This window comes from Limulus polyphemus, unplaced genomic scaffold (genome assembly GCF_000517525.1).
Source record: "Limulus polyphemus unplaced genomic scaffold, Limulus_polyphemus-2.1.2 Scaffold11, whole genome shotgun sequence".
Lineage (NCBI taxonomy): Eukaryota > Metazoa > Arthropoda > Merostomata > Xiphosura > Limulidae > Limulus > Limulus polyphemus.
Genome location: NW_013665621.1, coordinates 186,576 through 205,211, shown reverse-complemented (window position 1 = coordinate 205,211; position 18,636 = coordinate 186,576). Strand labels below are relative to the sequence as shown.

Here is an 18,636-nt window from a genome sequence, read left to right as displayed (position 1 = left end):
ATAGACACGTTTAGATTGAATGGTAATTTATAATCAGTCACAAGAACGTCGAATCTGAATCATTTGAAAAAAACACGGGGGTGCTTAACTTTTTTCCAGGTGTATAAAACAAAAATGTGTTATATCAGTGTAGGAATGTGGAATAAATTACAACCAAAAGGCTGTAATCAATAGAAATAGTTTTTTTATAAATCAATAATGTGTTATGGCAGTGTAAGAATCTGGTATGTTGCTATTAAAAGTCTGTAATCATTAGAACTAGTTTTTTTTTTTTTACAAATCAGTAATGTGTTATGTCAGTTTAGGAATATAGAATAAGTTACTACCAAAGGCTTGTAATCACTGGAATTAAGTTTCCCATAGTGTGCCATGGCCATTAACTGTGCTAGTGAGCTGGCAGTGTGGTGCAAAAAATTATACTTTTCTGTAGACATTTAAAAGGTATATCAATTACAATAAAATAAAAATCTGAACACCAGTGTTTCATGTGCATAGTAAATGTAAATGTATAGGGTTAAAATAAAAATGCTCTACATGTTTCAGTGGGCAACATTGTCTACTATCTTCAGGTGACAAAGAAGGACTTATAATTTTCATTTGTTACTTGAGTAAATTACTAATACTAATAATATATCATACAATGGTGCCATTTACAAAATAGAATTCCAGAAATTCACTTCCGTGCCACCTGGACCTATATCTTATTAGATATTGTTAAAAACAGAAATAATGAGTTTGAATAGAGATTTGTGTCCAGGTGCCATGAACGTGAATTTCTGGAATTCTATATTGTAAATGGCACCACTGTATGATATATTATTAGTAATTTACTCGAGTTAATTGTTAATTGTACACACACTTATACTCCAGTTCATAAATGAACCTCATGCGTCCTTCTTGGTCTATTGAAAATGATAATCATGTTGTCCACCGAAACATGTAGTGCACGTTTTTTTTTCTTTAACATTGATGTTGTGATTTTTATTGTTATTGAAAATATGCACAAGTGTTGTCAATCTAGTTTATTGATCATAAAATATCTTAGAATAGCAGTTTCAGTTTAATGACCAGGTTTACATTGCTGCTTTTCAGCTGTTTGTTTGTGTGGCTTAATTCTTACTTTGCAATGATAGATGCAATTATTTGTGGGGCACATTTTTTTTAGTGGTTCCAGGTGTGCCTTGAAGATGGGGAGGGTTGGAAAACATTGCAATGAAAATTATTTTGTTTAGAAATCGAATACCTGTTATGTCAGTGTAAGAATCAGAAGGCAATTTCTGGCAAAAGTCTCATTAGTTCTCATGGGTTTTATTGTATGCATTGTATCAAAACTGAAACTAATCTGGCTGGCCCGGCATGGCCAGGTGGATAAGGCGCTCGACTCGCAATCTGAGGGTCGCGGGTTCGAATCCCCGTCCCACCAAACATGCTCGCCCTTTCAGCCGTGAGGGCGTTATAATGTGATGGTCAATACCACTATTCGTTGGTAAAAGAGTAGCCCAAAAGTTGGCGGCGGGTGGTGATGACTAGTTGCCTTCCCTCTAGTCTTACACTGCTAAATTAGGGACGGCTAGCGCAGATAGCCCTCGTGTAGCTTTGCGCGAAATTCAAAAACAAACAAACAAACAAACTAATTTGGCTTTGCTGCTGTTTGCATATCCAACTTACTAAATTAATTCTCTTCCAACTCTACCATTAGAGTTCCAGATTCCTACACAACAATTATTAGTCCTACTTTCACTTTTAATTGCTAAAGTATTAAATGCAATTTAGAAGTAAGAAATAACTAAAATTCAGAAACGAGTATGTTTTCAAGCATACTTTATAAGACAAGATGAAATTGACATAAATAAAGGTTTGGGCATTTACATTTTTCTTACTTGTTTTGCTTTCTTGTCCTTGACATTGGTTTCGAAGTGTTAATTGTCCTCACTCATGGGTGAATCTGTTTTGTTTTTTTACTTTTAACCAAGTTTTAAGATTTTTTTTATGTGTTTACACAGATTTTTGGATACTTTTATAATAATATGATACAACACAAGAAAACATATCAACATGAATCAACTGTTAACACTTTGTTCTTCAGTCGTTTTGTTTTTGCATAGTAATAAATAATGTATGTATGTATGTATGTTGAGAGTTACGTGAACGGCATAATCATAGTAAGTTTCACAGCTCAATGCAACTTCTACTGAAAAAGATAAAAACTCATTTGGAGTTATGAATTCCATGAACGTTTATGTTGAGTGTTTATAGTTGATTTATGTTGATATTTTCAGTGTTTACAGTTGATTTTATGTTGATCTGTTTTACTGTGTTGTATCACGTTATTATACAGGTGTCCAAGAAAACCCAGAACTCATTTGGAATGATGAGTCCCGTGAACGTTTATGTTATGAAGTACAAAGGATGGCAGAAGAGTAAGTAAAAATTGACTAAGTGCGTATCTTAAATGCCTTTGTATCATATCTATTCACTAAATAAGCAATTTAGCATAAGAAAGATTTTTATTTAATTATCTTTAAAGTTTTAAACATTTGTAGCTTTTAGAACTGTTCTACATCACATCTACTTCATAAACTTCACATTTAATTAAATAGTTCAACATCTCATCCAGTGTTTAAATGTGTAGTGATCAATTCACCAAATTCAGTGTCAGATGTTTTTTTATGTTCATGTTGACAGAGGGAAAGCTGTCAACCCAAAGTAACTGTGCCCGACATCAAGGAAAAATTAGATTATATACAAAACAAGACTAGTGCAATATAGAAATTCTGTGTTTGACCCAAATAGATACTGTTCAAAATTACTTTGATTTCAACACAAACCAAAAAGCCTTTTATGGAAACATACTTGTGGGATTTGGTTGTCTTAGAGACTCTTCAAATAATTCTCAGTCATGCCTATAAAGAGTGAAAGGGAAACGAATATTGCATTGAATTTAAAATTTCGACTCTATCAATCTTTTTTTATAAAAGCCTTAGAATTTATTCATCAGACTGTAGGTTTGGCATACGATACTTTTAATTAAAATGTTTTTAAAAATAAGAAAATACTGAAATAAATATATAACCTGGTAAAAAGAAGACTTTGGGTTACAAAAACAGTTACTTAATTCTTAACATTCCAAGTAGTATACGAGAAATATCCTTATTTTTAGGTAGATAAGTTATTCTACAATAACTGATTAATAACCATGATTAATATTAATTAATATCACATAATTATCTTGCCTTGTTAGATAGCTTTTTTTGTAACTAATCTATCTTTTTAACTAACCATGTCTATAAAGATAATGTTAAATTCTAAAAATTTGGAATTTTTCATTCATCAACAGTAAATTTGATGCTATTATGTTGATGCTTTAAGTAAACTAAAAATTATTAGACATGAGTTTTATTTTTAAATATTAGAAACATATCAATAGCATATTTACAGCATAATAAAAGTTATAACTTCTTCAGAGTGCTAATTAAATTGACTATGTTTGTTGACCAAAAGAAAGAGTGAACCTAAATTAGGATCTAGCTTTTGCTCTATAGCAGAACCATCAGTTTGATCATAAGTACCACTATTAAGCTTAAAATATGACTGTTTGATGGCAATTTCTTGATTTTTAATAAAAAGACAGATTTCTTAAACTCATTCTCTTTTTTACCCTGTACCAGTTTTCACATTCTTCACCATCAAAAGATAAATAAATAACTCATCCATTAATTCCACAAACGTTTTTTGAGTTTTTATTCAAATCAGAAATAGGTGTAAAGTTTTGTGTTTTTTTCTTGGTTCTAGGACAAACTTTCTACACTTCAGCCCTTTTTTTAACATATATCCTTTATCATCATTCAGGACAAAATTGTTCAAACTTGAGATTGCTATTTATCTGTTTGTGTAAAAAAGTATCTGAAACAGTAAATGAATCAGTAATGAACAAGTAATGAATCAGTAAAAGATTTATGAGCATTTAAACATTTGAACTCAGCTAATGCTGGTGTTTAAAGTCCTCTGCAGTGCTATTAATGCTAGAACGTTTCATACATTAAAGAAATTTGTCTTCAAACATTTAGAGTCTCAAATGAATTTCAAGCTAATCATTTACTTGGTTATAAATTCTGTGATTCTTAGAATGTCAGTGTTACTTAAGATAATAAAAGCTATTTAAGTGATTTTCTATTCGGTTTTAATAAGGTGTTTTGGCAGATATATATACATATATATTATGCATCTTTCTAGGCACTACAAGATACAGAAGGATAATCCCACAACGGTGTGGAAGGTAATGTTTTTATGTCCTTGTTTTATTTTTTCTCATTATTATAGTTTATTATTGTAAAATTTGATATTAACTCAAGGCTGAGGTTCTGTAGTTAATTGTGTCTTGAAAATGGAATTCAGGTTAAATATTTTAGTGTCTTGTTTTGTCAACTAGATGTGGATAAATTTATAAATGTCATTAATGGTTTACCTTAAGTTAAATATTTGTTCTTGTTATGAAGAATGCATGTTCCTAGTGGCATTTGATGCATATACAAGTATAACCTAAGAACTTTTATCGTTACATTATTGTGCTCTTGTAGCATTAAAATGAGATTATTAATCTAACTCAACTACAGTTAAGTCTTATATCAGAATTTAGTTGAATTATTTTCCCACTTACTCAGGTTCCTGAAGAGTTCAGCTTATGTTCTCAAGAGTTGCATGGTGAAGTTATTATATCAGGAGTCTACTTGAGGTTGTTTATACAGAACCCAGGCTGGGTGCTACGACGGCCTCGAGACTTTTTTACAGAGCTCCTGGACAAGACCTTACAGTTGATGTCCAAGTCTAATCCAGATGTGGGTACAAAAAATAATAATAATTCTAAAAAAAAATATTTTCTTTTTTAACTCATGTACTAATACTAAATGTATTAAAACTGTTTATCTTAATTTTTAATTTTTCTTCAGAACATTTGAAGTTTGCAATTAATTTGAACTCTAAATAAAATAATAAATTTGATTAATATAATAAACTGTATAATTTTATATCTTTTTTTTTATCTTCTTGTTTGTTTGTAGGGGGAACTTCTAGAAATGGTCACAACAGCTCTGGTAAGTCTGCTACAAGCCCAACCAACTCTTCTAGACCAAGTCCCTGCTCTAGGCCACATTCCTCGTCTTCTAAAGACAGTTGACGCACAAGATGATGCTATACCAAAGTCGTGTTTACTTATTCTTCATCAACTAGCAAACAGTGAAGTAAGTTAAATTACTCAATAATATTAATATATTCTTTCTCATCCAACTATTCGTGAAAGAATAAACCTTCTAGACATCATAGTGCATGTATTATTGGTTTTCTTATTTTGCAACAGTTAACTAACAGTAAAGTATTTCATCCAATTAGATAATATGAAGTTATTCTTCAGTGAAGTAATTAAAGTATGTTATATGTAGTTACTCATTTTTCATAATTTGTTTTGTAGTGAAATTATCATGTTATAAGATCATTTTATCTGAGAGAAAAAAGTAAATTGTTCTCTTGAAAGTTTGATTTCTATTTGGCAAATATTAGTTTCAATGTAGTTGATTTGAGCAGCAATAATTAATTCTGTGAATCATAGTTACTTATATTAAGAATAACTACTGGTAATGTGATCCTGTTTTTTGTAGTGCTTTTAAAGCAGTAATTGTTAGATATTCTCAGAGTAAAAGTCTAAATACCTAGGTACAAAGAATCATACTTAATCATTACTGTCTTCTGACATTTACTCTTTATTTGATATGCAATATAGGTAATCATTTATGTTGAAAACAAAATGTATGGGATATTCATTGTTTTAAAGTATGTCTTTATTAGCATATGTCAATAGCTTATCTAGGCAAGTTATTTATGTATATTACAGATACGTTTATTGTAAGCTTTCTTATTTTAAAAATAATGTGTGATTTAATGAAATATCTCATATGTGAAAAACAAATTAGATTTAATTGTACCAGGTTGCCAATGCCATTGTTTCCATATTTCATTTCATTGGTTAAGGTTGTTGCAGTCAGGGTACAACCTTTTTTTTTTTATTTCTTGAGGCAACTTATAGAATTCTAAGCAGAAACAGCTATGTCTTATGTTTGTAGACCTGTTGACAAATTGTAAGATACTGTCTTACCTTGCAAGCTTCATTTCAGGTAGTTTTTCTCTTAAAAGATAAAATCTGTTAATTGACAAAATTTTTAGACATAGTTCATCTCTGTTTGGCATTTCTAGGAAATGTATGCTATCAAACTTGTAAAAAATAGTAATCTTATTTTCACTTGAGTCACATTAATTAAGAGTCAAAGAACTATACTCAGCTGATTTGAGGATATTTACTTCAAATATACTGTTGTTTTTTTTTGCTCACAATTTTTATTATGGGCTCAATCTTCACCTTCAAAATAATTGCAGAGAAACTACTGCTATAGTCAGTTGCTTGGAATTTGCCAATGAAACTAGTAGAAAGCTTCACTGAACATTTGTTTAGTAAAATGAATTGATGAAAATTCAAAAAAAAGGTTTATAATGATTATTGATCTATACTCTTCTTAGTTGTGCTAAATTCTTTTGATAGAAATCTAATGTGTTTTTTTTTTCTGTAGCCTTAAGATCATTTAATTTCATCTGGTGTTAAGGCTGAATTTTTATCCAAAATGTGGACTTTAATGAACTGCATGAAGAAGTGGATGACATTGAGGATTTTGATGAAATCTAACCACATAAATTGAAATGTCATTTACTTCTGCAATCTAAAAGTGGAGTCCAAAGAATCTTCAAACCTGTTAAAGAATTTTCTCTGTCTTTTAGCATTAATTTTGAAGATTCCAGTTGGTTACTGTTGAATTATTGCTATTAAGTTTTATTGTTTCAGGATACTTTTCTTATTCTCTTATCTATTGGAAATAAAAGATAATTTTCTCACTGCCTTTTAGCATTGATTTTGAATGTTAACACGCCTCCTATAACATTATTACTTTTTATTCTTTTAAATATTTGAGTTGTACAAAGAAAGTAATATTGTGAAACTTTCTATTTATGCTGATTATATCAGGGGATATGTTATTGTTACAACCTTGTAATCAGTGTAAAGTTTGCAGAATAGATTTGGAAATATTGTACTAATATACCCATTTAGTCACTTAATACCTACAGAATATATTTTATAGACTCACTTTCTCATTATAACTGCTAGATTAACAGAATTTTTGTTTTTATTTTTCATATGTTTGAGCACTTTTGTTTTCTAAATAGGTTCAAATTTATTTTTTGGCTTGCTTTAACTTCATGTGTTTTACTTAATCCATCCAAGTGCTGGTATTCTTTCTGTATTGATGTTTTTCTGACACTGATAATTTGATGCTGTTTTTTTTTTCTGTAGTGCTTATGAAGAGCTAATTAGTTGAATTATTTAGGTGTTTTCAAAGTAAAAGCCTGAATTTTAGGTACAAGCAGTCATACTTAACCATGATTCTGCCTTTTACTCAAATATGGACTGTTTATATCATTTGCAACATGTATAATATATGATTTTTACTTTACATTTTTCAGTATTAGAAACACTGCCTTCTGTCGTTTAATTTGGACTTGATACATTTGTTCAGATTTATTGATGAATAACTGTTGTTACATATAGTGTTTTCTTGTAACTTTCTTGTTTTTAAATAATTTGTGAGGTTTGAATTTAGTCAAATCAATCATGATTATGAAAGTTTGGGGGAGAGATTATTTATCTCAAGGAAACCTAACTTGAAAACCAAACTTGGCTCAAATGAACAGATTGTTTTCCTTGAAATTGATCAATACATAAACCATTCTCCAAGAAATGAGACTTTATTGCTTTGTTTATTAATAATGGAATGGATGTTGAAACCTTTAGTTAGCAGTTACAGTTGTTGAGACTGAGTTCAAAAGTAAGAGGTAACTTATTGAACTCACAAATAGTACAAATACTTGCAAATTGTGTGGAGTGAAAAAAAGACAATAATTGAATTGAATTTCTGCCTTTGCTTTATTTAATTATTAATTTTATGTAGTAAAGTTTAGAAATAATGCTTGAAGTGTTTAAATTTTTACTTGTTTGATTCAAACTTGCTTTAATTACCTTGAAAGTATACATTAATTAATTCTGGATCACCTCCTTATTGGAAATGTGGATTTCAGGGAAGAACCTTATATTTCAATATTCCAAGGCAATTGAAATAAACAGAGGCACTAACAAACTGTGGTCATAAAAATGATGTTCTGACAGTAGAAGTTAGAGAAAAAAGATCATTATTCTTTTAAACTCATGCTGTGAATAAATATGAAGGAAAAAAGATTAAGTATTGGACTGTTACGTACAGCCTTTTTATCTATCTTTTTTATGAAGAATACAAGATTTTGGCTCCATGGCTGGGGTTTTCTTCAGGTAGAAGTTTATAGCTAAGGAGTTGAAACTTTTAGTCTGTGTGTAATAGTCCAACTATTAAACTTTTCCTACAGAAAAATATAGATGTTTATTCCCAGCTTGCTACCCTAATAATACCAGCAAATGTGTGTTTTTATCTACACTGTGTACTGATATGCCATGACTAACAGGTCTATAAATAACAGGCAGTAATATCATGTCAAGAGCACCTCACCTATGTTGGTTTTTTAATAAAGACCATTCTGCAGTTGCCTGGTGGTCATGACACTTGACTCACAGTCTGCAGGTCGTGGGATCAAGCCTCATCACTGAACATGCTTGTTCTTTCAGCCATGGAAATATTATATTGTGAAAATCAGTTCTACTGTTCATTGATAAAGAGTAGTCCAAGTGTTAATAGTAGGTGGTCTTGACTAGCTGCCTTCCCTCTAATGGTAAGTGGTCTTGACTAGCTGCCTTCCCTCTATCATCAACATTTGTGATAACTAGCACAAATAGCCCATGAGTAGCTTTGCATGAAATTTAAGAAATGAACCTTTCTGCAGACATGTTTATTTTTCTCATGTATAAATTCAGCTAAACATGTGGATTGGCTCCTAAATATCTTTGTACTGAAACCATTCAGTGTACCAATACATTGTATCATTAACCGATCAATCAAGAAATCAACATTGGTATTTCCAGGCTTGTATTAGACTCCTTGGTCAGACAGACTGTATATTATCAATGATAAAGGCTATGAAAAGGAGGAAGGACATGGTGGGAGTGGCATGTGAAGCACTAAACAGCATGTTCCAACACAATAACCAAGATCTTGTACAACAGGTAAGAAATTTAATCTTACACTTTGGAAGAAACTTTTATTTCAATATGTGCACATTTATTAAATATGTTTTCATTAAAACTGTGTTTTTAAAATAAGTTTTACAGCATGATACATATTCTTGATAAAAGTTCAAATATCTGCTATGGAGGTCAGTTTTGGGTTGGGTGACGTGTGAACTTGAGTGATTGTTTCCTGATAACTTGAGCATGTCATGTTATGTCAATTTAACGTACTGTGAGTAATGCAACAACTTAACAAGGGTTATTACCTAGGATTCAGTAAAAGTGCAAACAAAATAACAGTTCTTGAGAGGGGGGAGAGGTTAATGCTGAACCTGACCCTCCCTGGTCCAAAACGTGGACCAAATCCCGATGAAGAAGAACATGTCATGTTATAAAGTCTATAAATCCTGTTGAAGTAAATCAGGTCATGTAATAAGATTTATAAATCCTGATGAAGTAAATCATGGCATGTAATAAGATTTATAAATCCTGATGAAGTAAATCATGGCATGTAATAATATCTATAAATCCTAATGAAGTAAATCAGGGAGTGTAATAATATCTGTAAATCCTAATGAAGTAAATCATATCATCTAATAAGATCTATAAATCCTGTTGAAATAAATCATGTCATCTAATAAGATCTATAAATCCTGTTGAAATAAATCATGTCATGTCATTAGATCTATAAATCCTGATGAAGTAGATCATGTCATGTAATAAGATTTATAAATCCTGTTGAAGTAAATCATGTCATCTAATAAAGTCTATAAATCCTGTTGAAGTAAATCATGTCATATAATAAGATCTATAAATCCTATTGAAATAAGTCGTTGCATGTAATAAAGTGTGCAAATCGTGTTTAGGAAAATCATCTCATATAATGAAGTATATATGCAAAAATAATTACTTTGATTATATTATTCTTAATCTAGAGCAATTACTAATTCCATACTCACTTTGAATATAATACAATTAAAATCACACTTAGTAAATCAGCAGCCAACAAGGGTTGGTGTTTTTTTACATTCTCAGTTTGAAAATTTTCTCAGTTATGTCATAAATGTGTTTTGAGTTATTATTTAATAAGTCTCCATCCATTAAAAGTTCAAAATCAATCTCTTCAGCACATATACACACTCTGTATAGAAGTCTATATTACAATACAACATTAAAAATCCAAAATTAATCTCCAAAGCATAAACACACATACTGTATAAAAAATCTTTATTCTACAGTAATAACACCAACCATTAAAAATTCAAAAAACAATCTCTCAAGCACACACACTGTATAGAAGTCCATATTACAATACTAAAGTAAGAGCATCAATCATACAATAAAAATTCAAAATCAAGAGCTTAAATTGCATACATATACACAAACACACTCTGCGTAGAAGTCTATGTTACAATACTCTTTAAAATAACTTCATAATCAGACCCAATCCACAGGAGTACATTTATTGGTAGAGATTCTTACTACTGCACAATATGTTAAATCTGAACAAATTTGCTGATTATTTAAATGACTTTACTGCCTGGTAGCTATAAGCTTTACTCATACCTGCTCTCCATATTGTGGGTTATTCATCATCGACTTCAGAGCTTGAACAATCTGAGCTTTGGTAGCAGAAGGGTTGGGAAGAGACTCCAGTCGACTTTCAAGTAACGTCAATAGGTATTGGACTAGTTGTGTGTCTAGCACCTGTTAAAAATATAAAGATTTCATATCAAGCATATTTATCCTGTTATAAGATTTGGACCAAGAATCAGCAAATCTTAAGATATATCTTTCTTTTTTCTTTTACATTTTGTGTGTTATTACTAGTTCCATATGATATAAATTGAAATAAAATGTTTTAGAATGGAAGGAAACTAATCAAATTACTTTTACCTACTTATGCTCTCAAATGAATCTATTACAATATTGAATAAAGAACACCAAAATTTTCAGTATCTTCAATCTTTGCAAAGCAATAAAAAAAACACTGATGCAAATATTCTCTATTATAGTGGTATGAATGTGAATAGGAATCTTCAATGTGCACAAAGTCTGACTGTCAGAAATATAAAATCTGCTTTAAAACGATTTATATGGGGATCCTGGTAATAATGCATAAGATTAATCTCAATAGTGGTGATATTTTTAGCTATGGTGTTTTGAGTCCGTTTTACTTCACCATAAACTGGTGGTATTTTTGTTAACATTTTTGTGTGCAACTCGTATGGATCCATGAACAAGTTGGTACAAAATTAATTTAGTAAAATTTGTTTAAAAACCCAACTGGGAACTAAATCTTACTATAGGAACATTTAGAATCAAGATTTATTCAAAAACAAGTTTGAAAATAGTACATGAGGCATTTCAAAAATTGTCACAAAAAGTATTCACTTTTCTCTAAATCATTTTCAATTATCATATTAGGCTTATCCTTAAAGGAAGCTAAAGAAAGCATCATATGATCTGGGCAGTGTTAACTGATTCTTGCAATCTCGTGCATACTAACATGCATGTTATTCAAATCATTCTATCTCATTTTGTACAAAAGAAGGCAGAAGTAAAATAGAATCAATGTTAGTAGGCAATAAAAGTAATTTAGGTATACAGTATTATATGGTTATGAAAGAACCTGAACTATGTTCAAACTTTCATGAAAAAAAACTTGTGATTTTCCTGGGAAATTCTGTTATTCTACGACAAGTAGTTTTTAAGACATAATAATTTTAAATATGAAGTTTTCTCTATAATCATCCTTTACATACTATACACAACTCACTCTCTTTAAGAATAAATTAAAAATCAGACCAGCTAAAAGCAGTAAAGAAACCTTCCAGGAGTAGTTGGCTATTTAAAATTCATAGAAAGTCATATTCTTTAACAAAAAACATTTTGGTAGAAGTTCATGCCACTGTTACGGTATGAAGACTGTTCATTGAAAATTCAAAATCAATCTCTCAAAAACACACACAATATATATATATAAATCCATATTACAATATTGAATAAAGAACACCATCCATTAAAAGTTCAAAATCAATCTCTCAAAAACACACACAATATATATATAAATCCATATTACAATATTGAATAAAGAACACCATCCATTAAAAGTTCAAAATCAATCTCTCAAAAACATACACAATATATATATAAATCCATAGTATTTTTTGGAAAACTTTACATAGTTCTAGAATCAAAAATAGGCCAAACTGATGCATAAAATTTTGCAGATCTATTTTAGTGGAGCATAATGTTCAGCGTAAAGTAAAACATTTGCCATTTTTTAATTCTGGAGAAAACTAATAAGCATGCATATTTTATACATAATGGGTAAACTACATAAACAGAAGAGACTGCAGTAGTTTGCTTCTTTTCCTTTGTTTTGTTTTGGCTACAAAACTAATGTTTTGTTTGATCATCTGTTACAGACAACTAGTTGTCAGATTTTCTTCTCTAATGTTGCTTTCATATAATTTTTTCAAAACGTTTTTCTCTTTACCACATGGTAAAATAAGGCTCTGATGTTTTGCTCCTTTGAAAGTTTTTGAGAATGTTGTTTATATTTTAAAAGGCAGGCAGTAAACAATTGAAATGAACAATCTGTTTGGTGAACTGCTCATTGAACAATGTTTTGATCTACTAGTTCACCTGGCCCAATATGCCAGGTGGTTAGGGCACTTGACTCGCAATCTGAGGGTTGCAGGTTCGAATCCCCGTCACACCAAACATGCTTGCCCTTTCAGCCATGGGGACATTATAATGTGATGGTCAATCCCACTATTTGTTGGTAAAAGAGTAGCCCAAGAGTTGGCGGTGGATGGTGGATGGTCTTACACTGCTAAATTAGGGACAGCTAGTGCAGATAACCATGTGTAGCTTTGTGCGAAATTCAAAATACAAACAAACTAGTTCACCTAGCATATTCTCCATTTCATCATCTTAAAAGTATTATTTTTATCAGACTTTTTTATTGGTGTTTCTTTTCCTTACTTCCTGATGAATTTTTTTTCTTATTATTCTTGTCTCCTTGAGGACATTTTTATACTACTTTTTAAGTTGTTGTGGTACTTTTTACCTTACTTGTTAAGTTGGCAAAATCTGTAGGTCTGGATGCTCTGTCAGTATCAGCCAAATTGAATTGTTATGGTGAAAATTTTAGTGTAGATTATTCATAATGATCAACATGTTTTGTTTTGTATAAGATCTCAGAATTAAAGTTTTGTTTTTAATGATTTTGATCTAAATAGATTTCAGCTGTGCTAGAAAAATCAACCATTTGGTCTGAATACAGAGACCAAAAACATGACTTGTTCATCACTTCTACAACTATATCTGGATATCTCCCACGTAAGTAAAACATCTTGTCTTATCACAGTACAATCTCAGTGAACAGGTGTTGAATGGTACCAAGCTATACGATATAAAAAAATGTAAACTTCTTATAAAAATGAGTCATCTTGACTATGGAGTAATTTCATATCCGCAATCAGGCATGTGAATTTTCTTAATACAGTAATTTTTATAGAAATATATCGATGTGAGATGCTAATAAACTGTAGTTAACTAACTTTTGAGAGATGTTTATGAGGATTTAGTTCAGGTGGCATTTCTTTTGCTCCTTAGTTTCACAGATTACATATTTGACAGTTGCTATTTTTCTCATTTTTACATTAAACATGCTACTTATAATGTTTTTTACCTTGTTACCATGACAACTGTTCTATGTGTTGGTGTATATAATTAAAATTATAACTACTCAGTATAATGTAAAGGAGTAGAAAATTGCCAGCTGCTATTTTTCACATTTTTCTATTAAGCACAATACAATACTTAAAATGTTTTAAACTCATTATTAGCTGGAAGATTGTTGTACTTATTGGAGTATATAATAAAAATTGTAACTGCTTGCTGTAATGTAGAAGTATAGGAAACTGGCAGTGGTATTTTACTGTTAATGCTGAAGCAACTAATTGGTTTTTACAACAGTATAGTATTATGGTTATTCCTTCCATCACAATATAAATCTTGTGTAACAAAAAAAAGAGATTTGGATGAAATGCTACATAAATAGTTTAGTTTGAATTATTAGAGATTGCTAGTGTATTAACCCTTTAGCTTGGTCGGTAGAGCATGAAAGAGGTTCCAGATTCAATTCTACTTGCAGGAGATACAAAAGAGGTATTATCACAAATACTAATGTATCTTGATGGATACGATATTAAGTAATTCCAATGTGTTATTGGTAATTATTATTCAGTGAAACAGTTTTGTCAAATAATGTATATATTTAAAGGTAAAAAATATATATCCACTGTCAAGTTTCTGACTTGTTTTAATAATAACTCTTGTATGTATTGGAAGAAACTATCAGAGCTCCTAACTCTATTTTATGCTATAAAAATTAAGTGAAAGTTTACTTATAGAAAATATCTCAAGATTAATTTGCTTAAATTATATGATTACATTGTTTGTAGAGTATTGTTGAAATTTTTATGTAATATAACATTAGAAAATATCTCAAGATTGATTTGCTAAATTATATGATTACATTGTTTGTAGAGTATTGTTGAAATTTTTATGTAATATAACATTAGAAAATATCTCAAGATTAATTTGCTTAAATTATATGATTACATTGTTTGCAGAGTATTGTTGAAATTTTTATGTAATATAACATTAAATGACTCGTATCTTTTATAAATGCTTCTCAAAAATATAAAGCCTTAATAAAGATCCCAAGCTGTATGATGACGTTAAAATGAATATTTTTAAATTGTTTATCATTATGTGCTATGTACAAGCAAAACTAGTGATATAACTTGTTATCTTTAAGTTATTAGTATTGTAATGTTCTCAAAAGCAAATAAAATAGCTCTGCAGATATTATCAAGATATTTTACTGTGAGGTAACTTGGAATTTTCTCAGTGTGATTGACTTTGTGCAAAAAAACTGGATGCAAATGTGAAAAACACAGTGAAAACAATCTTTATTGAAAACAAATGACAACCACAGTTAAAAAAAAGTGCATAGGATAGTTAACTTCCTAAATTGTCCCAAGAACTTATTGAGAGGCTTGTGAATAATTAGTTAATTTTAATGGTTATATATCAGGAACGTATCTTTTTATTTAAGGAACAAACTTAAACTTTATTTACCAGAATTACGACTTGAGCTTAAAAGAGCATTATGTGCAAAATTCTATAAAGCTATTATTCTTCAGCACTTATGCTTTCCACATGACTGTTGGTCATTCATTCATTCCTGTTAGAAAAATAAGGGATCTTGTAGACTCTAGAAATCATCTAGCTGGCAGTGGAAAAGTTAGCTATTTAAACTTGCATATGGTTAATCTTGCAGTAACTTTTCCCATTGGAAGACAAGGTAATATCTTAGGTGAATGATACAAATTAATAAAATGTATGTATGTCTGAATGAATGAAAATTTTGAAATGCTGTATAAATTCAAAGAGGTAGAAAACACATGGTGTTCCTGCATACCACAGTAATTTGTTAAACTAAATAACTTTACTCTGACCAAAGTTGTTTAACTTCAGTTATTTCTTAAATTTAAACAATTTTCATATGTTAAGTGTTTAAAGTTTGATGTAAGAATTTATGTGAAGACTCACGATTGAAGTCTTTGTTTTTCTATTTTACAGCCACAGCTAGTGTTGCTGGTTATCTTACCCAGGGTACATCACGAGTTATTCCATCAGCACCACCACCTTTAGAAGAGACATAGCATAATTTAACTAAATTATCATCAATAGTTGGCTGAGCAACAATAGAAATTTTCTACATCTCCATAGAACACTAGTGATGGAAACGAGGGATTATGATCAACTGTCACTGGCTGCTACTGCCAGATGCTCTCTCAATAATGGCAGTATGTACGAGTAATATATATATGTAATATCAATGATTGAAGAGTCTAAAATAATAACTTTGTATATTATATGTTAATTACATGCTGGTTATTAAATATTCAGGCTTTTTTAAAATTTGTTTTCCTCTAATTAAGGCACTGAAGGGTCTCTTTGAGTGCTTTTTTTTTCTACCCCCGTGAAATGCTTAGCTTTGTTTGTTTTCAGCTATGTTGTATCTTAACTTTAGGATGATTATATATAAAAAAGATGTTTTTTTTTCTGAGAACAGAATGGCTGTTTAACATCAGTGTGATATGCACCTGTAAAGTTTTGAAATTGTTAGACAATAATAAACTAACAGTTACTGAATTTAAAGACACTTTGACAGAATGATATCCACTTTCTGTTATGAGGTTGCATTATGTAGAAAACCACTAGATGAAAAAAATTGTATTGGTTGATATTTTCAGTATTTTTGTTTTTTAGTTGTTTCCAGTAAAAAGATTTTATGTTATCATCTTGTTTGATTCAAAATATTTCATTTTTTCTGTAAAATATATTTGAATTTTTAATATTTTCATGCAGTATGTCAAAAAAAAAAAGGTTTTGTTAAATATCATTTGCAAATGATTTAATGCTATCAGTATGTAAATATACATGTCCAGCTGTCTTGCTTGATGTTCTCTTGTTTAAAATAGGTGTTGGGGAATGTGCAAAGTTAAGATACCAATAGATATATTTGTTTAATGCCAGTGCACTGTACAAATTTTCTGTTGATGATATTGTATATTTAGTAGAAATAATTGTCATTATATTCAGCAAAAAAATAAACACACAAACTAGATGTAAAAGAAATAATAGTTATGATCTTTGCTTTCTTTGAACTCTGTTTTACATAATCTTGACAGATGTCTGAAAACTTTATTTTTTCAGTTTTACCTTTTAGTCTGCTACTCTGATGGGATGCCAGATAAAAATCTCCAAAGTTAGATTTCTTTACTAAATATCAGTTTTTTTTTATAGAAATTTAAGGTAATTAATAAAAACATTTTGAAATATAACTCAGGAACCTATTCACTCTGTGCCTTAATTAGAGAATGTGATAATGTATACATTACAATACATTCCAAATTTATGGTACACCTATTATGAGTTTGGTCTTTTTCTTTTATATACTTTGTTTTATCATAGTGGTTGAGTTTGAAGAAAAGGTTACCAACTATGTGCTTCCATCTCTAAGGGTTAGTTTTGAGAAGTCACTTATTAATATTTTAGTTCAAGAGCTTATTAACTTAGTTTTGTTGAAGCCTATGAATATTAAGTTGTGGAAAATAACCTTTATTCTAAGAATTTTTGACTGGATCAGAAAATTGTTTTACTTTGGATATGCTGCAAACTTTCATTGAAAAGTGATCGTGTTTTACAAAAATGTCAACTTTTTAGAAGTTTATCCAGGGTAAAGTGTTGACTGCAAAAAAGTTTCTAAGAGACCATTCAGAGCACGGGTTTTATCTAGGCCGTGTTGCTCAGATAATACATACAAATTGAAAAAGTCATCTTTTAAGATTTATATCTTTTCTATGGCATCATGTATGATGATGTATTGTTTGAAGTGGGAACAACTGGCTGAGATAGCAGAAAGTTAGTTGCAAGAATAACTGTACAGTATTCTTAATATATAGTTTATCAGTAAGTTGATTTATCAAGGGGATGCCATTTGTATAAAGCAAGTGTATGAAGACATTAAAATATTATTTTTTCGCCAATTTTTCATGTCGTTTATTTCTTTCTGCTTTTCTAATCTCTATTTTAGTTTTATAAAAACTGAAATATAACCTGTCTATACAACTTAGCTTGAATTTTGCCCTAATATAATAACAATAGCTAATTAATTATTACATTAGGTCAAAAAATACCAAAAAAATATTTAACTGATGATAGAAGACTCTTAAAGTGTTATAAATAGCCTTATTTTATCATATTGGTTAATGTTCTAAACTTTTCACTAGCTTAATAGAAATTTCAATTAGTATTTTTCAAGCTGATGATTAAATAATTAATGTATTATTTAATTTATAAATTTAGCTGAAAGCATATTAAAGTTTTGTAACAAATTATGATTTAGGAAGGAGAAATACAGTGGTTGTTGGAAAGGATTACCTACATATAGAAGTTAATAAAAAGAGTAAATTGGTTAATATTTCTAAAAATCTACTGAATTTATTCTAATACTAACACAAAATTAAGTAGAGTATAATCCTGTTTCATGCACAGACCATGAGAAACATAGAAGTAAAACTACATGATAATATTAATAACGTTCAGATGAAAGACAGATTGTCTTTGTTCACTCCTTTTTAATGATCAAGCAAAAAGTGATACCCATTCAAGTTAATCATTATCTATCATAAAGCACTCACAAAAGGTAGATGAAACATGGTGTTTTATTTTCAAATATTCATTGTACAGTGCTGTTCATTGTCTGTGGAATTTCAATAGTGGTTTTTAAGATAAGGTCT

General features: G+C 29.9%; 1 protein-coding gene across 1 annotated transcript in view; it reads left to right on the top strand.

Moving 5' to 3' along the window:
• Nucleotides 1-17,885, top strand: part of LOC106478491 (dnaJ homolog subfamily C member 13-like) — a 150,041-nt gene extending 132,156 nt beyond the window's left edge. Inside the window, 7 exon segments of the mRNA XM_013939042.2 lie at nucleotides 2,339-2,420; nucleotides 4,234-4,276; nucleotides 4,662-4,835; nucleotides 5,058-5,237; nucleotides 9,104-9,244; nucleotides 13,498-13,597; nucleotides 15,911-17,885. Of these exon segments, the coding sequence (XP_013794496.1) occupies nucleotides 2,339-2,420; nucleotides 4,234-4,276; nucleotides 4,662-4,835; nucleotides 5,058-5,237; nucleotides 9,104-9,244; nucleotides 13,498-13,597; nucleotides 15,911-15,993 (803 nt within the window). The 3' untranslated portion in view covers nucleotides 15,994-17,885.
• The last annotated feature ends 751 nt before the right edge of the window (nucleotides 17,886-18,636 follow it).